Here is a 21,710-nt window from a genome sequence, read left to right as displayed (position 1 = left end):
GCCGAGCCATCATCTCGTTGGCCCTTGATATTCATTTATTTGTTTGTTTGTTCAGTGTGTGTGTGTTTATGAAACCTTGGTTTCTGTTTTTCTTTGTTTCTTTTTTATTTGTCTTATGTATGTGAGCACACTTGCTGTCTTCAGACACACCAGAAGAGGGCATCAGATCTCATAACGGATGGTTATGAGCCACCATGTGGTTGCTGGGATTTGAACTCAGGACCTCTGGAAGAACAGTCAGTGCTCTTAACCACTGAGCCATCTCTCCAGCTCTCTACCTTTCTTTCCTTTTTCTTCCTTCCTTTCTTTTCTTTCTTTCTTTTTTTTTTTCTTTTTGAGCTAGATACTTTCAATGGCCTGTTATTAAACAAGTAGGCTAGCAGTAAGCCCGTCTGTCTGCTCCTCCCTGGCTTTGTATGTGGGTGTTGAGCATCTAACTCAGGTCCTAACCCTATACAACAAGCAATTTGCTGATTGACCCATCTCCCCAGGCCTCCTTCTTTTTTGAGAATGGGATCTTATTGCATAATTCATAACCCTCCTAACTTTTCTGTGTGCCGGAATTACCGACCCATGCTGCTATCGTGGCCCGGTATTTCTGCTTCTCTATATTCTCCCTCTCCTTTCTCCTCCCCCTCCCCCTCCTCTTCCCCAACCCCTCTCATTTCTCTGTGCCAGATCTCACTCTGTAGAGCAGACTGGCCTGCTCTAGAGATCCGCCTCTGCTGGGATTGAAAGCATGAGCCACAACTGCCCACCGCCCCTTGTATTTTCAATTGCTGATTGGTTGAGTCTGCACCTATCAAAGGACACCCCGCCCCCTTCTGTATTATCCTTTGTAGACTAGAAACTTGGTCCGCCTGACATAGACGGTGCTACAGGGACACTGGCAGTAAAGAAGGTGGCCGGCCAGACGAAGTAAGGATTCTGGCTGGTCCACTGCTTGGCCCTCTGTGGTTTCTTCAGGTGGGAGGAGGGGGACATAGGGAGATGAAGAAGGGACAGTTGCCTTAGCCATGTCCCTGACCCCGCGTGCTTAGCTGGCTACAGTTTATCTAAGATGTCTCTGCAGAAGCTAGTTAGACATTGTTTGCAAACCCTTTCCCAGCTCCGCGGGGACATATGCTGGGGTGGAGGGATGTGGCATAGGGGTGCTATCAGGAGACTAAAGAAGCCTTCTTCCTACCCAACTGGTTCAAGCCGCACATGAAAGTGCCCAAGGCTCCTGCAGAGGTCCTCTTGAACTCCCAAATCTACCCACACCCGTCAGCGCACCCGACTCTATGCGCCCTCCCACCTGCCTTAGCGAGAAGCTAGGGATCTTTTTTGTTATCAGTTGACTCAGAGAACTTCGCTCCGGTGGTAGTTCTCTGATGTCCGATCCGTTTTTTTTTTTTTTTTTCCCTTTCTCTTTTGCTTGTTTGTTTGTTTGGCTTTTTCCCCCAAGACCGGCCTTCTCTGTGTACCCCCTTGGCATTTCTTTCTTTCTTTCGTTCTTTCTTTCTTTTTTTTTTTTAAAGCAGCTTAACTGGGAGGACTTATGCTTTAACTCAGTTTGTTTATTTATTTATTAAGATTCGTTTTATTTACATGAGTACACTGTAGCTGTCTTCAGATGCACCAGAAGAGGGACCGGGATCTCATCACAGATGGTTGTGAGCCACCATGTGGTTGCTGGGATTTGAACTCAGGACCTCTGGAAGAACAGTCAGTGCTCTTAATCACTGAGCCATCTCTCCAACCACCCCCCCCCCGGTGTTTCTTAATGCTGTATTATATTACCTTCTTCTGTTGAGTAGACCAAGTGGCCTCTGTGCCTCATGTGTGCTCAGATCCACCTAGCTATTGGTACATGCCACATAGACACAAATAAAGCACATAATCTGTACCCTCTACGTCAGCCAGGCTGCTGTGGCTATAACACAAAACTGGAGACTGGAGACTTGCTAAAGAAGAAAGGTTTACTTTGCCTATACTCCTAGAGGCTAAGGGGCCAACATTCAGGCAATGCTATGTGTTTGACCTCTGCTGCAGGCGCCCTTGGCAGTATCATAACATGGCAAAGAAATGGAAAGAGAAACAGTCTCATAGTAACAGCCAAGTGTATGGTAAAGCCTTGCTTCATAGCAGCCTGCTCTTAGGAGAACGAACCCATTCCGGGAGACCAGCATTGTTTCCTGCTAACCCCAACCTGAGTGCTGGGATTAAAGGCAGGTACTACTATTACCCAGTTAGCTCCACCCATTCAAAAATTTTAAAGGTGTATGGGCTGGTGCGCTGTATCAGCAGCAAAGCCACATGCCTCTAGCATGGTGGCCTGACTTTCATCCTCAGAACACCCAGTGGAAGAAAGAATTGGTGGCACAGGCTGTTTTCTGACTTCCATCTGTGTGTGTTTTTTGCTCCCCCCATACATTCATGTGCTTGTGCATGCGCACGCACACATGCACACACACACACAACTTTACAGGTTTACTTTTATCTATGTGTTGGTGTGGGTGTATGCTACTTGCATATGTGCCCATGGAGGCCAGAAGAGAGCCTCAGATCCTCTGGAGCTGGAGTTACAGGGGATCGTGAGCACCTGACCTGGGTACTGGGCACTGAATTCTGGTTCGCAGGTTGAGGAGCAAGTGCTGTTAATACCAAAGCATCTCTCTTGCCCCCTTGTTTTGTAGTCCAGACTGGCCTCGGACTTGAGATTTTTATTTTAAGATTATTTATTATATATAAGTGCACTGTAGCTGTCTTCAGACACACCAGAAGAGGGCATCAGATCCCATTGCAGGTGGTTGTGAGTCACCATGTGGTTGCTGGGAACTGAACTCAGGACCTCTGGAAGAGCAGTCAGTGTTCTTAACCGCTGAGCCATCTCTCCAGCCCCCAAAAAAAGCAGTTTTTAAAGAATGGATTGAGAGCCCTCCCTCCTTTTCTCCCTTCTTTCCTCCTTCTCTTCTTTTCTTCCATTAGTTTTTTCTATCTATCGAGCCATCATTCTTTTATCTATCTATCCATATTTATATCTGTACCTATCTACCCATTTATCTCTCTATACTTATATCTATCCATCCATCGATCTATTATCTAATTATCTATCTACCATCTACATACATATACATATATATTATCCATCGATCCATCCATCCATTGATCCATCTAGCATCTATTTATATTTGTGTTTTGGTATCTTTATTATTTGACCCTGTCTGTCTTGTTAAGAAGACCATGTTGGCCTCAAACTCAGAGATCTGAGTGCTGGGACTAAACCACTGTGGCTGGCCCACTGTGGCTGGCTCTGTTGGCCACTGTCTCTAGAACAATGGAAGGCACTAGAGGCTGTGTCCGGGGAATCAGGAGGGTGGCCACATTCAAAGTGAGAACCGGAAGAATGGTTCTTCTGAATAGATCCCGGGACTATACACCAGCCCACCTGGACGGACTGCCCTCCAAGGCATAAATCACATATACAAAAATAAAAACCTCTCCATCTCAGCATAGAAGATTCATGGGTAATACCCTACCTATGGCCCAACCCATTCGCCCTCTTCCACCGAATAAAATAAATAAATGAAAAAAAAAAAGAGAGTTAAGAGGGACGGGAAGCATAGTAGGCAGTTCAGGAGGCTGAAAGAACAAGACCCACTTGGGACACAGAGTGAGTTCCAGTCCCACTGGGGCAACTTAGCTAGGCTCTGCCCTCAAACAGAAAGCACGGCTGGGTAAGGTAGTATACACCCTTGACCCACTTGGCTGGTGGACGGAGAAGGTACAGGAATTCGAAGCTATCCTCAGCTACATAACAAAGTTCAAGGTCAGCCTGGGCTACCTGAGACCTGTCTCAAAGAAGCAAATAATAAAGGAAAGAAATGAAAAATGGAAAAGAGGGCTTGCTTGTATCTCAGTGGTTAGTGTTTGTTAAGCATGTGCAAGGACCTGGGGTTATCCCCAGGAGAGGGAGAGAAAGGGGGATTTCCAGGCTTATACGGGTTCCATGCTGGAGCCACAGATAGGATTCTCCCACTCTGAGGAAACCTCAGCTTTGCTTTAAGGCCTTTCAATTGATTGGATGAAGTCTACCCACCCAGAAGATGGAGGCTAATCCCTCCTTAAGTCACCAGATTGTGGGTTTAATGGCCTTTATGAAGCCTCTCACGGAAGCACCGGCTGCGTGGTTAATGGGATAACTGGGCCCCGTAGCCTATCTGAGCTGACACAGAAAAGGCGCCGCAGCATCCTGTGTGATTTACATCCACGGACTGCACATATTTAACCGGATCATTGATGAGTCTTGACATCCTTATCCGCCGGTGTCTCTTCCCCGGGAAACCACGATCTACTTCCTGTCTTTACAGATCAGTTTGCATTTTCTAGGATTTTATAATAGGCAGTGGATCCTGAATGAATAATGCATAGGGAAGGGGAAAAAAAAAAGAGAAAGAAAAGAAAAACCTCAAACCTTATTAACATAACTGGCAAAAGCTAATCTTGAAATTGAGTCCCACGTTTGCGGGCTCCAGAGGCACTGTGCATTCTCCATGTGACTGTTCTTCATTTTTGTCTTTCCTATGAGCAAATGCTTGACAGAAACAAGCCAGAAAGGAAGGCTTTCATTTAGTTCACAGTTTCATAGATTTCAGTTCCATAGATCTTCACCCTGCTGACTCTGAGCCAGGGTGTTTGCTTCATACTCTAGAGCAGTGGTTCTCAACCTTCTTAATGCTGTGACCCATTAATACAGCTCCTCAGGCTGTGGTGACCCCCCCCAGACCATAAAATTATTTCACTGCTACCCTGTGAATGTAATTTTGCTGCTGTTGCGAATCATCATATAAATATTTAATATAGGTCCCACTCTAGTGGGGGTCATGACCCACAGGTTGAGAAACACTGGTGTAGAGGTGGAAAAGGGGGGCCATTCACCTCAAGATGGAATGGCAGCACAGTGCTGGAAGGGTGGGGACCAGATATAACTTTCATAGTCCCATCCTCAGCCACTGCTTCCTCCAAGGAAGCTCAGCCTAAGCGAATTTTCCCCTAGCCCCACTGACTGAGGAGTTCGTGCTAAACACATGACCCAGTGGGGACCATTTCACATTTAAGCCAGGAACATTGTTCATGAGCTGGCATCTTCTCAGAGTAAGGAATGTCAGCACATGGGACTGGAGAGATGGCTCAGTGTTTGCAAGCACTGACTACTCTTCCAGAGATCCCGAGTTCAAATCCCAGCAACCACATAGTGGCTCACAACCATCTGTAATGAGATCTGATGTCCTCTTCTGGTGTGTCTGAAGACAGCTACTGTGTACTTACATATAATTAAAAAATAAAATAAATCTTTAAAAAAAGAAAGCAGAAAGAGCAAGCCATGAGGAGTAAGGCAGTAAGCAGCATTCCTCCATGGCCTCTATTTCAGCGTCTGCCTCCAGGGGCCTTCCAGGAGTTCCTGCCTTGAATTTCCTCAGTGATGAAATATGACCTGAGAGTTATATGTTGAAATAAACTCAACTTGTCATGGTCTTTCATCACAACAACAGATATCCCAATTTAGAAAGCTATCCTAGCTGCAAGGGAGTCTAGTAATACCTTCTAGCCAGGCACACAGTTATGTAGCAACTTCCTCTTACTTGAAACATTCCAATAAACTTACTGGTTCACCAAGTTTGTCTCCTGTGGTATCATTTGGTCTATCATAAGTCATTTCCCTGGGGGTGAATAGACATTTGTGTTATGGCTCTTCAGGAGAAGTGTCATATAATACACACTATAATTGAATGAGACCTCTGCTACTAAAGAGTATGTAGAAATAGATACAGCCTAGAGTTCTTTGCTAGCATTCTCTGTTACTCACTTGCACCCTGGTGGTGAGGGCACAGATGTGGACATTTTGCACTAGAATGTGGGAGAATACTGTGAGTACAAGAGTTTGTGTGTGTTCTGTTTGCCTAGCACCTGGAACAAATGCCTGGCATGCAACCAGTTTTCAATAACGGTTGAATGATGGTAACCCTGGCTGATGCAGAACAATAGAAAACACTCTTGTTATTGTTCAGAGTGTGGTAGATGTCTTAATGGAAAAATGCAGTCGATGCTTTTCCAACTATTTATTTAGGAAATAATCACTCTTGCCACAGAGCTCCGTAGGACAATGGTAACCTCTGCCACCTTTTGTGGGATTCATAGCCATAGTGTCTCCTTCAACCCACTTGAGAGTAAGTCACAGAACTGAAATGTTTCAAGCCTGAATACTTGATATTTCTCCACCAAGAACATGCTAGTGTATGAACCACTCTGCTCAGAATAGTTAAAGCAGTGTTAATTCCAATAATACTTTTTATTACTTAACAGACACCCTCTGAAGATTTGTCCACTTAGACTAATAATAGTCACTTTGTTTTGTTGTTTGTTTTTCAAGATGTGGTTTCCCTGTGTAGCCCTGGCTGTTCTGGAACTCACTTTGTAGACCAGGTTGGCTTCCAACTCAGAGATTCACCTGCCTCTGCTTCCCATGTGCTGGGGTTAAAGGTGTAAGACACCACTGCTTGGCTTACTATAGTTTTAGTCTTTAAAAAATATATTGTATTAGATTCACAGAAGCTGAGAGTATCATGGTGGCTATCAGGGTCTGGGCTGGAGATGGGGATGTAGAATATCAGAAAGGAAGAGAGATGACTTTAAGAGTTCTAGTCTGCAACACAGGGCTGCAGTTAATAACAGTGTGCCCAGGACACAGATACACAAAAAACAAAAGACAGTGCTCCAAGTCCTAAAATCCCAATATGCCCAGGAGATGGCAGGTGAGATGGCTCAGTGGGTAGAAGCACTTGTTTTTACAAGTCTGAGGACTGTGTTCAATCCCCAGAGCCCTCGTTGAAGATAAGATCTGACCCTCTGACCTCCAATTACACCATAGTGAGCCCTCTCTACCACATATCACACACAACATGTTTTTTTAACTTAAAAAGAAAAAAGATCAAAACAGCAGATTTCAAATGCTCTTGTGCAAAAGAACATTTGGCCAGGGCTGGGAATGTGGATCAGTGGCGGAATGTTTGCACACACACATGGTTGGAGGAACCAGGCGTTCAAGGTCATTCTTGGCCAGGGGGTGAGGTTAAGGCCAACCTGGGCTATGTTTTTGAGGACATTGTCTCCAAAAATAGTGTGATAAGATGGGAACAGAGATTGAGGACGCCCATGTTCTTATGGAGGAGCCAAGCTTGGTTCTCAGCACCCATGTCACATGGTTCACAACCACCTGTAACTCCAGCTCTAAGCCCCTCACACAGTTGTGCAAATACAGAGACAAATTTTTTAAAATGTCTTAAAAAGTAACAAGCCATGCATGTCTGAATTGGGTCAATTAAGTTATAACACGATGTATCTATGTTTCAAAAATTGTGTGTGTGTGTGTGTGTGTGTGTGATATGTGTGTGTGTATAACTTAATTTTTTAATTAAATTTTATTAATCCTAGCTCTCAGGAAGAAAAGGCATGTGTATTTGTTTCTGTACATCTGAGGCCAGCAAGGTCTACAAAATGAGTTTCAGGACAGCCAGGACTGGTACACAGAGAAACCCTGTCTTGAAAAACCAAACCAAAACACAAACAAACAAAACCCCAGTTTAAAAAATATGTATCTGTGTTCTGCCTCTTCTATATCTGTAGAACATGCTCCTGCCTCAGACCCTTGGAAGCTTGAAGGGGGCATTGGGTCCTCTGGGATTGCAGCTACACATGGTTGTGAGCCACTGTGTCAATGTGGGAAGCCACCCTGGATCTTCTGCAAGACAGACAAGTGCTCCTAACCACTGAGCCATCCCTCTGCCTACTCATTTATTTATTTTTGATTTTGAACAAGGCTCCATGTAGCCATGGCTAACTTTGTACTGACTACACAGCACAGATGACCTTGAATCCCTCCTCTTCCTGTCTGCGTGTCTGAGTTCTGGGATTACAGGTGTGGGCACCACAGGGAGCCCTGTGGACATTTTCTTACATGTGTGTCACTGTACTCTGCCCCACAACCATATATACAACTTACCTATATCATGTGCATACCTTTAAATCCAGAACACGAACCAGCTCATCACAGTTGGAGTTCAATGTCACACTGCCTTCTCTGTTCTGATCTAGAAATGCTCCACAGCCTTTCTGTTTTGTTTTACTCCTTCCTGACATTGACATCTGTGGAGAGTCCAAGGTAACCACTCTATAGACTATTTTCCTTGGATTCATCTGATTCCTTCTTGTTGATTTAAGTTCAGGGTAAATATGAATTTCCCCAGAATAATTCAGAAGTGGTGCTGTGTCCTTGCTGTGGCCCACTGGAAGGAACATCTTGTCTCTCTGTCGTCGTCTTATTGGTGATTTGGAGATGCCGGAGCCGGCTTGGTGTCCCCATTACCAGTCTGTCCTTGGCTGGGGAGACGGCTCAGCAGGTAACATGCTTCCTGTGCAAAGTGGGGAGGATCTGAGCTCAGATCCCAAGCATCCTCATAGAAGTTAGGTGTTGATGCAGGGGTCGGGATAGGTAGATAGGTTGACTCCAGGTAACAGTGGGAGACCCTGTCTCAAAAATAGAGACAACTAGTGTTTACATCTGGACTCCATATATGTATAGGTAGTTGCATTCACCTACACATTTCTGTGTAAGTGTGCATTCTCTCTCCCTCCCTCTCCCTCTTTCCCTCCCTCTCTCCCTCTGCCTTTCCCCCCTCACACACACACACACACACACACACACACACACACACACACACACACAAATTCTATTTTTGAGCCAGGTATTGTGATTTATGTTTATAATTAATGCTACAGAGAGGTAAAGACAGGAAGAGGATGAGTCTAAGGCCAGGTTGGCATAGTAAATGTTCTGTTTTCTGTGGTTTCTTCATGGTTCTTCATTTCTCCTCCTCCTCCTCTTCTCTTTCTTTTCTTTTCCTTTTTTCTTTCCTTTGTTTTGAGACAGGAAGACAGGGGCTCTCACTGAACCCAAGGCTCTCCCACTGGGCTACACTGGCTGCTGAGAAAGTTCTAATCACCCCATTTTTCTGCCTCCCCAATGCCAGGGTTGCAAGAGTGTACACTGAGCCTAATTTTTCATATGAGTTCTGGGAACTAAACTCAGGTTCCCAAGCTTGCCAGGCACACAATTTACAGACTGAGTTGTCTTTCCAGACCCCTTCACGTTTTTCAGACAGGTATTTCCTATACAGCCCAGAATGGCCTTGAACCTGTGCCCCTTTGAGGGTTAGAATGCTAGACATTTGGTTCAGCAGATACCTAACCCTCTCCACTTCTCTGGAGACCTTTCTCCATATGGGGAAGCCCCAGAGCCCTAGGCTCTTCATGTAACTCAGTGTTTGTTTGTTTGTTTATTTATTTATTTATTTATTTATTTATACCACCATTGCCTCTTTTGGTCCAGAATCTTTGGGGAAAACTAGTCTCAAGTCCTTCCCATAGCGTCCTTAGGCTCCAGAGAGGTTCAGGACCACGGACAGAGAGAAGAGCAGCTAACTGCAGAAACTGTTTTCTTCAGTATTAGCTGGTGCCTTACCCCAAATCCTTCCACATTATTTAAATTTATTAACTCTTTTCTGCATTTATTTTTGGGGGATTGGTTGGTTCTATGTACACCAGGCTGGTCCACAACTCATTATGTAGCCCAGGCTAGGCTTGAACTCACCATTCTCCTGAGTGCTATATCCACAGAGCTAGCAAGAATATTCTGAGGCTGCCATCCACCGAGGCTCTGTCGTACATGCAGATTTCTCCAGTCAGGTGCTCTTATCCAGGATGTGAACGGTGGTCATGGAGAAAGCCACACATCAGTTTGCAGATCAGCCTTTTTTTTTTTTTTTTCTTCCCCTTTGTGGAAATTCTTCTTCTTCTTTAATACTTTTTTTGTTTATCTATCTATCTATCTATCTATTTATTTATTGTTTATTTATTTATTGTTTATAAGTACACCGTAGTTGTCTTCAGACACACCAGAAGAGGGCATCAGATCTCATTACAGATGGTTGTGAGCCACCATGCGGTTGCTGGGAATTGAACTCAGGACCTCTGGAAGAGCAGTCAGTGCTCTTAACCACTGAGCCATCTCTCCAGCCCTGGAAATTCTTTTCTGGTAGTCAGCCCACCACTGAGGCTTGACTGATGGGACTTTCTGATGATACTGGTGGAAATTAATTCCTAATTAAGCAGCCAGCATCCTGACCTTAGGGAGAAAGGGAGTTATTGGAGGTTCACATCTGTCACTGGGCTCTTGGAGTTGTTATACCTGAATGGCCAACTGTCTTGACACTTCTCTAAGCCTCTTGACACCTGGCAATAAATAGCCTTTTGCAAGAATCAACTAGCTGGACATGGTACGTATTTTATACACTGTTGGTGGCCTCTTGGGGGCTTGAGGCTAACTGATTCAGTTGGCAGCTATCTGGATGACATAGTTAGGCTAATCCTCAGGAAAACGAGAAACAGCTCTCTCTTCCTGTGCTCCACCATGACACGAGATCAGGGTGAAAAGGAGAACCCCATGTGGGAACTTCACATCCACAAGCTCGGCCTCAATATCTGTGGGGGAGAGCGGAGACCGACTGACCTGGGCATCTGAGTTGCTGGAGCAGCTCACAGGCCGGACCCCTGTGATTTCCAAAGCTAGATCAGGTCCTTTGGCATCTGGAGAAATGAAATGATTGCTGTTCACTGCACAGTCTGTGGAGCAGAGGCAGAGGAGGGTCTGGAGAGAGGCCTGAAGGTGCCAGAGTACGAACTACGGAAAAATAACTTCTCGGATGCTGGAAACTTCGGTTTTGGGATTCAGGAGCACATCCACCTGGGCATCAAATATGACCCAAGCATCGGCATCTACAGCCTGGATTTCTGTGTGGTGCTGGGTAGGCCACGTGTCAGCACCACGGACCAGAAGCACTGAACAGGCTGCACTGAGGCCAAACACAGGATCAGCAAAGAGGAGGCTATGCCCTTGTCCCAGCAAAAGTATGATGGGACCATCCTTCGTGGCAAATAAATTTTATACAAGAGGCCAGTAGAATTTTCTCAGAAATGCAAAAAAAAAAAAAAAAAAAAAAAAAAAAAAAAAAAAAAAAAAAAAACAAGAAGAAAGGAAAAAAGAGAAAACAAGACAACTTAATTGGATCTCTGTGGTATGCTTGTCAGCTGTGTCAGCATGTTCCAATTTCTCCCTCAGGGTGCCCAGACACCCCTGGACACTGGGCTGGAAGGATGAAGCGTATCCCTGAAAGGGTGGGGTCTGCAGGATCCTGATCTGGCTAGGAGTGGGTGCCAGGGGTGGAGGTGGGAGTAGAAAGCCTTCTCTGGGGATTTTAATGAAACCTCTCTCTTAGACAATCTCGGCTTATGCACATACACTTTATTCAGGGGGGGGCTTTTACGCATACACCCTATTTAGGGTCAACAAAGGCTATATATGAACCATGGAGGGAGGGAAGGAGTTTTCAGGGTTAATGTCAAGCATTAGCTGGAGTTTAAAGAACTGTGAATAAGCCAAGCATTCCAGGAATCCCAGGTACTTGTTGGGCAGGTTCTTATTGGCAAAGAGGAAGTTGAGCTTGTAGGTCTGCTAAGGACACCTTGATCTTCCCCAGGTAGAGGGTGTGGGGGCTGGGCTCATCAGACAAGATCGAGAAGGGAACACCCTGTTGCAAAAAGGCAGTCCTTCATTTTGTGCAGAGCTCAGAGGAGCTCTCTGGACATCGTACACTTCGACCTTGATTAGCAGAGTTCCCCAACAGGTTTCTTTTCTCCTCCTTTTCTTCCACCCTTCCTTCCTCCCTGGTCTCATGTATTCTAGGCTAGCCTGGTCTCATGTATTCTAGGCTAGCCTGGGACCCACTGCATGGTTGAGGATTTTACCTAATACTTTTCCTGCCTAATACCTGCCAAATACCTAATAAATTTTTTTCTGCCTCTGAGTCCAAATGTCTCTCTTATTTCTTCTGGGTTCTCCTCTATTCTGCTCTGGGTCTGGGAATCGGGCTCCCTCTGTCTTCGCCATGCCACCCAGTTTAAACAAGAACAGAGAATAGGAGAGCAGAGAGAATAGCGGCTCTGCTACTCTCTGCTGGGCCAGGGTCTGCCAGGAGCACACTTCAGAAACTGTGTTGTCAGTACTGATAAGGACCAGGGCACACCACTCCTGAGATCCCAAAGGCTCTGGCAGAGGCTGTCCCTGGCTCGATTCCTTCAGCTGCTGGTCCATTACCGTGCTCCACATCTGTACATTGTTGCTTAGTCCGTCACTACTGGCTTTGGCAATGGCTCAGTGACCTACCACTAAAATGTAACAGCTCTGGCCTGTACTGGTTGCTGCAACAGGACTGCCATGAACTTAATGGCTTAACTGCTCAAAACTTCCAGCTATGGAAGAATGCATCTGCACGGGGGTCCTAAAGACTCCGTGTCCAGTGCAATGTCATGTGACCTTGAAAAGGAAGGAGAGCCTGACATTTCTACACAGTGGGTGAACTTGGGGGACATTATAAGTGATATAAACAAGTTACAAAGGACACATACTCTGTGGTCCTCTTCTGTCATCCTTAGAAGTACGCACTGCACCCGCCCCTGCATCCTGGGTCGCAGCTCAGTGTGCAGACATTTAGAGTAACACATCCCCAGTGCTGGGCCAGAGGAGCACCTGGAGAGCACGCCTAATGCCACACACCTGTCACAATGCGGTCCACAGAATGTCAGAAGCCACCCTGCCTGTTCCCAGGAGCCCTCGAGGCTGCTCTCTTGCCTTGCCGACTCCTGCCAGGCTTCTCCAACCAACCCCTTTCTGGTTCTCGGTTACAGATGGTATTAGAACTGACTCAATGACTTTTCTCAACACACAGAGGGGGAAGCTGGGAATTAACGCACCACAGGGAAAATGTTTTGATCTCTGCATCTGATAAAGACCAGGTTCGATTGTTCTGTGTGCCCTAGCTGGCACTGGGGAGCTGTGGAGGCTTTGAGAGGCTGCCGTGGGGTCTCCATGTGATGAGGTCCTGCACACATACCCCAGGGGAATCAGACGGTCGGTTTCTCTTCTACCACATAGAGAGATGCCTGGGATTGAAGTCCTCAGGTTTGGAGGCTGCACTTTTATTCTTCAGAACTAGATATGTAGATTAGACTGGCTTCAAATCCAAAGAGCCCGCCTCTGCCACTGGAGGTCTGGAATTAAAAGCATGAGGCATCACACCCATTTCTAAAATTTTGTTTTTATAAGTAATAGTAGAATTAGTGGTGTGTGTGTGTGTGTGTGTGTGTGTGTGTGTGTGTGTTGTGTGCTCCTGACAACAAGCGAATGTGAAGGTCAAAAGGCGGCTCTCAGAAGTTACTCCTTTCACCACCCCGTGGGCTCAGGTTAGGACACCATGTTTAGTGGCTCATGCTGTCACACACAGAGTTATCCAGAAAGCCTGTCTCCTGAAGAGACATTTTAGAATGACAGTTGAAAGGAACAAGGAGATGGTTCAGGAGGCACAGGGTCTGCTGTGGAAATGTGAAGGCTCAGATTCAGATCCCTGACACCCACGGGAAGGATGGGTGGGCGTGGAGACCTACCAGTGACACTCAGAAGATGGAGACAGGCTGTGCCCAGGGAAAAATGTCTATGTGAGACAGTGATCTCTGGCTCAGTGAGAGACCACACCACGTCGGTAATGAAGGTGGACAGTGCTCCAGGAACACACTGGATGTCCCCTTACACCCTCCACATGCACACACACATGTGCATGAACACATGCACATATGCACACATGAGCAAGCATGAGACACACACACAGTAAGGAGACATCACAAGATCACATTTGAGTTGACACAAGGCCTACATCTGGTGGGACATAGGACACATCTGAATGACACTCAGGCCTACATCAAGGGTCACAGGAGAGCACTTGCAAGATGACATGGGTCTAGGATGCTCCCATCCTGGAAGCCACTTTCAGATATAACCATTGTCAATGTGAGTGGTGCTTCTGTGCCACTGTGTAGGCAGTAGATAAACAATGGGGGCAGAGGACAGGCTCCCATGTAGCCCAGGCTGGCCCCAAGATCACCAAGTGGACAAGGATGACCTTGAGATGACCCTCCTGCTTCTACCTCCTAAGGGCAGGAATAGCACACCCCATCATACCCCACAAGCAGACGAATGTGCATCCCGTTAAAGCGCTGGTCTCTCTCTCTCTCTCTCTCTCTGGTGGTTCAGTCATCATGCCTCATTAAAGCTCAGGATGGTTAGAAGCAAAAGCTGTGGACATCTTGGGATAAAGCTAATCATGATGGGGCTGAGGATGTGACACAGGGGCCATTCTTGCCTAGCACACATGAAGCCTTGGGTTCCCTCCCCAGCACTGTATGAAGAAGGATGTGGTGGCACATGCCTGACATTCCAGCACTAGGGAGGTGGAGGCACGGGGATCCACAGTGACACAGTGAGTTTGAAGCCAGCCCGAGGCTCAGGAGACTGCGTGTCATCATGAGACACAGATCTAGGGGACAGCGTGCTGAGCCATCACTCTGGGAAGAGTCTCCACATAGGTTCCATAAGAGAAGATAGCAGAGCACAGGGGGCCTTACCCACCACGGTGTCTTTAGAGAAGCGAGGCTGGCTATTGAGAGACCCTGGCTCAGTGGTCTGCAAGCCCAGCATCCCAGAGGAGCAACAGGAGAAAGGAATTTAAGGTCATCAGACGACATAGCAAATTGGAGGCCAGCCTGGGTTACAAGAGGCACTGCCTCAAAAGCAGAAACAAAGAAAAGCATAAAAAAACCTGCTGCCCACACCTGCAACCACAGGGAAGAGACTTTTCCAGAACAACCCAAGAAGATTACCACCTCAAAAAAAAATTTGCAATCCACCCAGAGGAAAAAAGCAGTAGCCCAGGCTAGACCACAGACTTTAAAATAGAGCTGCAGTTATGATCCTTTGCATAGGGGGCAAAAGAATAAGAGTGAATACCAACAAACACACACACACACACACACACACACACACACACACACACACGACACACCACAGAGGTCTTTTATCATTGTGTATTTGAAGAATGTTTACAAAGTAAAAAAATAGACATTTTGGGGGTCTGAGTCTGAGACTCACACATATAAATAAATGCTATAAAAAGGCATGCATAGCTGTAAATTAAGGTGGGGTCTTGGTGCATCCACACAGTGAAGAATCCCAGAAGCTGGCAGAAGGGCTCCAGGTCAGGCACACTGGTCTCCATTGGCCACACACTTGAGGTCCCGGGTGAGCAGGCGAAAGAGATTGAAGGTGACAGAGGCTTCCAGGCAGCCAGGGGTCTCCTGAAAGGACAGGGCTGGCTCAGGGGCTGCTGGGCCTCAGAGCTCCCAGGCACTGCAGACCCCAGTCCCCTGCCCAGACTCACCTTCTCCTCAGCCTCCTGGATCCTGTGCAGCCAGCGGGAGAGGCGGCGACTCTGGGGCCTGGGCTCTGCTGTGGGCTGAGGCTGTGTCTGTGGACAGAGGGTGGGACTGTGAGGCTGCTGCGGGGACACAGGGGAAGCTCGAGTGACTAGAGGCACAATGTGGAGGAGCCAGGGCCCCAGGACTCACACAGGTCTGCAGCTTGGAGTGGATGTTGCTCAGTGTGTGAAGAGGCTGCTCCAGGATGGTGGTCAGGGCTGAGTCAGTCATGTTCTCCAAGACCTTCAGGGTCAGGGCCACTTCAGCCTGCAAGGCCTTGGGGCGCTCCTGGACCTGAGCAAGGAGACAGGAGAGAGAACCCGTGAGGGACCAGAGGTAGGGAAGTCATGAACAGAACAGGACTGAGGACAGGACAAGGGACATCTGAGACACAGAGGACAGGGGACAGGTGAAGAGCTACAGCCAATGGCTCACACTGTGGACAGGTCATGGGACTGCAGGGAGGAACAGAGCAGGAAACTGGAGGCCCCAATAGCACCCGGATGAGCAGGCCTCTGTGGGCAGGCTGTGTCCAGCCCCCACTCACCTGCAGCTGCTGCAGGTCCCAGGCCCTGGGGAAGAGGCGAGAACTGCACCGCACATCCTTCTTGAGCAGACTCTCTTCCTGCAGAGCAAAGACACAGGTTAGCCTACATAGGAGGGTGAAGGTCCAATCACTGCAGTGGGGCTGGGGTGGGTCTGACAGGAAAGATGAAGTTCACTGTCAGAAAGACAGAGGTTCCTCCACAGCAGTGGGTACAAGAGAGCCAATGCACTACGAGTGAGCAGGAGATAGCCCAGTGGGGGAAGGGCAGAGATCATCCTAGTGTAGGAGAGTCTGGAGTTAGCTCACTGAAGGAAGAGTGGAAATTAGCCTCCTGTACAAATGGTGGGGTTTAGAATAGAATAGTCTCCAAAAAGGGTGGAGACTAGCTCACTTCAGCAAGGCTGACTTCAGCCAAGGGCTGAGGTTAGCCCACCATAGCAGGAGCTGAAGTCAGACTACTGAAGAAATGATGGGGACCATTTTCATTCTAGTTAGCTGAAGTAATGAAACCCAGAAAGAGAGGGGTGGAGGAGGCTAGCCCACACAGGAGGCCAGAGGTAGACTCACAATGGTATCCTTGGCCTTTTTGAAGGCTTTCAGCTCTTGTGGTGACAGAGACTTGAACATGGCAAGGTGGCAATTCTTTGCTTCCACTTGGTGCCTGGTGGCCCTCTGGACAGGGTGGGCTTGGGTTCCTGTTAGCACCATGGCCAGCAGCAGCAGCAGGTGGAGGAGGAGCATGTGGTCCCCAGCTGTTCCTGTGTCACAGAGGGACAGAGTGAGATGTGCAGCTAGGGGGCTGTGGGGACACACACCCACACCGCATTCTGAGGACTCACCTGGCTTCATGGTGCTCTCCTGGGTCTGTGAGGTGATTGGAACTCAGGTCTCCTCGGAAGCTGTCTCTAGGTCTTGCTTGGTGTCTCTGGCCTGGGTCTCCCTGTGGCTGTCAGCCTGCTGCTGTCGGGCCTGAGGGACTGAGGTCCAGGCTTGTCTGGAGTGCACTGCCATCCTTGCTCCATGCTTTTAAGCTGTCCTGATGGGCAGCCCCAACTGATGTAGGAAAAGTGAAAATGAGGCAGCAGGTTGACACCAGCCACTAGGGGAGCCCAGGCTGGGGAAGCCCAGAGCAGGGCGTGGTGAGAACAGGTGAGATACTGCAGGGAAAGAGAAAATGACAGAGATCCAAGTCACCTGGGGCAAGGTTCACAGGAGGCTTCCCACAGGAGTGCCAGGTCTGGGACAGCTTCGGGGCACAGGCTCAGTCAGATCCCCGCTGGGGTTCAGAGAAGACAGGACCTATTGGGCATAATAGTGAGAAAATCTCAAGGCTCAGAGGAGTGGCTCTCTCCTTTGTCTGAGAGCATGTTTTAGCTGTGGCTATGTTGACTCTAAATTGCTCCGGCTTGTTTTGAGTTAGAACCTAATTCTGCGTTGTCTGAGACTGCTGTTCCAGCCTCCAGAGTGCTGGCAGATACAGCGGTGAGCCTGCTCCGCTAGCTCCCACGTTGCTTAAAGAAAACTTAGTGTGTGGCTCGATTGCGCTCACCCTCTTTCCCAGCATTCAGTAAGCAGAGGTAGATGGAGCCTTGTGAGTTCAAGACCAGCTGGTGTAGCATGGTCCAGGACAGTGAGGGTATGTAGTCTTAATAAACAAATAAAAAACCAAAACCAAACAAACCCCAACTTCTCTTTCTTTGCAGTTATTGATGCTTTTCTGAGTTAGTCAGAGGATATCTTTTGGAAACCAGCTCTTTCTTTTCTACCATGGGTATCCCAGGTATGAAACTCTGGTCCTATAAGTCCTTTACATGTTGAGCCTCTCCAAGCTCCCCAAATGTCTCTGCTTAGGAGAAGGTTTAGCCCACACTTTCCTGGGAAGCAGACTGGCTTGTGACAAATATTGTCATTTGAGGGCTGCAGAGATTGCTCCAGGGTTAAGGGTAGGGGCTTCTCTCCAAGAGGACCCAGGTTCAATTCCCAGCAATCACAGGGTGGCTTACAAATACCTCTAACTCCAGTTCCAGAGGACCTGACTCCTCCGTCTGGCCTCCATGGCTCCTGTACACATCCAGTGCACAGATATGCAGGCAAAACACTAGTACACGAGAAATGTAAGTAAATAAATCCTTGTGACAAAAATTGCGTCATTCTATTCTACAGGATCCATTCAGCCCCTGCTTGTAAACACTGTCTGGGGTGCCAGGACAAAGCCTTAGGTTGGGAACAGCAAAAGCCAACAACAACACAAACCACCTCCCTAGGGCTTTTCTTTAGCCTGTACCAGTGAGTCTGCAACATACACCACGGCAATGGCAAAGAAAATCAAGCAGGTAAGCAGGACGTGGTGACCCTCGCCTTTAATCCTGGCACTGGGGAGGCAGAGGCAGGAGCAGCTCTGAGCTCTAGGTCAGCCTGGTCTGTGATGTGAGTTCCAAGACAGCCAGGGCTACACAAAGAAATCCTGTCTCAGAAAACAGAAATAAACACAAAAACAAGAAGGAGACAGACAGACAGACAGACAGACAGACAGACAGAGTGGGAGGGATAAAGCAGGCAAAATCACTGATTCAGGAGGGCATTTTAAAAAATGACTTATTTATTCACATGTTTTAGGTATATGAGTGGTGTGACTTTATGTCCACCAGAAGAGGGCATCAGATCCCATCACGGATGGTTGTGAGCCACTACGTGGTTGCTGGGAATTGGACTCAGGACCTCTGGAAGAGCAGTCAGTGCTCCTAACCACTCACTGCAGCATGTGTGCAACCCCAGGAGAGCATCTTTTATCAGTGCAATGCCTTGTGGGAAGGTCATCAGGTGAAGACTCAGGGCAGAGGGAGAGAAAGCCCAAAGAAGAGCCTTCTAGACTAAATCGTGGGCAGCTCACAGTGAAGATGTAGGCACCCCCTTTTGTAAGGAAAACCAGCTGCAGAGTCACAGAATGCTGTCCAGACCAGCCCAGGGTCACCTATTAAAGCCACAGTGAAAGGGCTTTGCTGTGTGTGTTCTCTCTGAGCCACAGGGAGACCTGGGTGCCCTCGCCTTTGTGTGTGGTCTAACTAAGGAGAACTGGAGAGGCTGAGTTTTGACAACTGCTTCCACCAGCCCCAGGCCCTTTCCTTTTTTCCTAGAGAACCAGGGAGAGGTCAATAGTAACCTGGCTGGGGCGTGGCTCGGTGCCAGCCTTAACACCACCAGTGACGCCTGGGGGTGGGGCTGGAATGGGGCGTGGCTCAGCGCTGGCCTTAACACCTCCAGTGAGGCCTGGGGGTGGGGCTGGAATGGGGCGTGGCTCAGCGCTGGCCTTAACACCTCCAGTGAGGCCTGGGGGTGGGGCTGGAAGGAGAAACACAGATTACAAAAGAATGCGTTCATTTGCATATTTATGTGTATGATTACCTACCAAGGACATTAAGCACCCATCTGGAAGATTTGTGTGAATGCTACTGAAGAGTCTCTAATCCCTCTGCTGTGGAGTTGTTATTACCAACATAACCCTTTACTAATTCTTTGAGAACTTTATACGGTACGTTTTAATTATACTTACTCCAATCCCCCTCCAACTCCTTCCAGATCGACTCCCCACCTTCTTACTCCCTCCCAATTACTTTCCCCCTCTTTTTTAAAGTAGTTTGTGTTGAGGGTACTCCTAGGTGTGGAGCCATCCAGCTGGTGTGTTTGACATACCATGAGCCACACTGTTAAGGAGAACTCTCCCTGTCCAAGGAGACATTGACTGTCAGTAGCTCCTCAGTTAGGTGTAGAGGCTCATTTATCCCTCCTTCCTCCAGGCCAAAATGTTGATTGGCTTGTCCTTGTGCAGGTCTCACGCAGGTCGCCATGGCTACTTTGTCATCAGAGCTATGACCAACCTCTCACATATAGAAGTTTTCATTCCTCTCTGACCTCTGACCTCCGGTATTTACAGTATTTTGCTCTCTCTCCCAAGGTCTCCAAGCCTTAAGAGATGTGTGTGTGTGTGTGTGTGTGTGTGTGTGTGTTTGTGTGTGTGTGTGTGTTTGTGTGTATGTGTATTATGTGTGTGTTTGTGTGTATATGTGTGCGTATGAGTGTATATGTGTGTATGAGTGTGTTTGTGTGTATGTGTGTGTTTGTGTGTGCATATGTGTGTATATATGTGTATATGTGAGTGTCTGTGTGTGTTTGTGTGCATATGTGTGCATATGAGTGTATATGTGTGTGTATGAGTGTGTTTGTGTGTATGTGTGTGTTTGTGTGTGCATATGTGTGTATATATGTGTATATGTGTGTGTCTGTTTGTGTGTATATGTGTGTGTTTGTGTGTGCATATGTGTGTATATGTGTGTGTTTGTGTGTGTATATGTATGTGTGTTTGTGTGTATATGTATGTGTCTTGTGTGTGTATGTGTGTGTGTTTGTGTGTGTATATGTATGTGTGTTTGTGTGTGTATGTGTGTGTGTTTGTGTGTATGTGTGTGTGTGTCTTGTGTGTGTGTGTGTATGTATGATAGATGTCCCACTTGGGACTTAACATTTAGATGACCCTTAATCTCTGCACGGTGGTGAGCTGTGGGCTCCTGTGCTCACACTCAGCACTGCACAGAGAAAGGTCTCTGGTGAAGTGTAAAAGCTGCGCTAAGCTATAGGCAGAGCGATGAGACAGCAGAGTAGTGGTTCTCGGCCCTCCTGACCCTGTGACTCTTCACTACGGTCCTTCATGCTGTGCTCTAAATTTATTTTTGTTGCTATTCCACAACTCTAATTCCGATACTGTTATTAATCGTAATCAAAACATCTGATACCTTAGATATCTGATACGAAACCCCTGTAATAGGACTGTTTGATCCCCAGTGTGATGTAGAACCACAGGTTGAGAACCACCGGTTTAGGGGGTTGTTGGTTATTTATGTCTGCTTAGCGGAATACCGGTATCAGGTTCACCCCTGGGGCCTGCAGACTCACCAACCATGAGCTTTCTGACAGCTTGCAGCACCAGGAATGAGTTTCCTCCTCTGGACAAACCTTAGATCCAGTCACAGATGAGTTGGTTTCCACAGTAACATTCATGCCACCATTGCGCCTGTGGGTATATCTTACCTTGTGAGTCATTATCGTCTCTCCCAGGGTCCACAGCCACGCAAGACTGTTTGTAACATCTCCCCCTAGCAGCCTACAAAGAACCTTTCAGGACTTTAAAAGGGAGCCAACAGGGAAGAAGCTTCCTAGGCAGTACCAACTTTACTTCCCCAAGTCCTCTGCCAACGCCTGACACATGGTGGTGTGACCTCACCGTCAGCTCGGGTGGGCTACCAAGTGCCATAGCAACAGACTGCATTGTTTGGGTGTGCTATGCCATTATAAAAATGTTTTTCGGGCTGGAGAAATGGCTCAGCGGTTAAGAACACTGACTTCTCTTCCAGAGGTCCTGAGTTCAATTCCCAGCAACCGCATGGTGGCTCACAACCATCTGTAATGGGATCCGATGCCCTCTTCTGGTGTGTCTGAAGACAGCAACAGTGTATTCATACAAAATAAAATAAATAAATCTTATAAAAAATGTTTTTCTAGATAAAGGAGATTCACAGAGAAGACATTTCCCAGACTTCTGCTCTAATTAAAATGCAGACTCAGGAGCTGGAGGATTGACTGAGCAGCTAAGAGCAGTCCATTCTTGCAGAGAATTCCAGTGCCCACATCAGTCAGCTCATGACAAGCTCCC

At 47.4% G+C, this 21,710-nt stretch overlaps 1 protein-coding gene and 1 pseudogene across 2 annotated transcripts; one reads left to right on the top strand and one right to left on the bottom strand.

Annotated features, from left to right (window-relative positions):
- Positions 1–10,507: 10,507 nt before the first annotated feature.
- Positions 10,508–11,035, top strand: LOC308413283 (large ribosomal subunit protein uL5-like; annotated as a pseudogene). The gene has a single exon. The product of its transcript is annotated as a large ribosomal subunit protein uL5-like (transcript).
- A 4,205-nt stretch (positions 11,036–15,240) lies between these two features.
- On the bottom strand, positions 15,241–16,747 carry LOC308413614 (interferon lambda-2-like; the record flags this gene model as incomplete). The annotated part of the gene is made up of 5 exons (XM_080908674.1): positions 15,241–15,339; positions 15,423–15,509; positions 15,610–15,753; positions 16,007–16,084; positions 16,574–16,747. The coding sequence occupies 5 exons, from the start codon at positions 16,745–16,747 to the stop codon at positions 15,241–15,243; spliced, it is 582 nt and encodes a 193-aa protein (XP_080764800.1).
- Positions 16,748–21,710: the final 4,963 nt, after the last annotated feature.

Source organism: Micromys minutus (genome assembly GCF_963924665.1).
Source record: "Micromys minutus genome assembly, chromosome: 32".
NCBI classification, from domain to species: domain Eukaryota; kingdom Metazoa; phylum Chordata; class Mammalia; order Rodentia; family Muridae; genus Micromys; species Micromys minutus.
The sequence above is the reverse complement of the archived record's forward strand: the minus strand, read 5'-3'. Positions and strand labels throughout refer to the sequence as shown.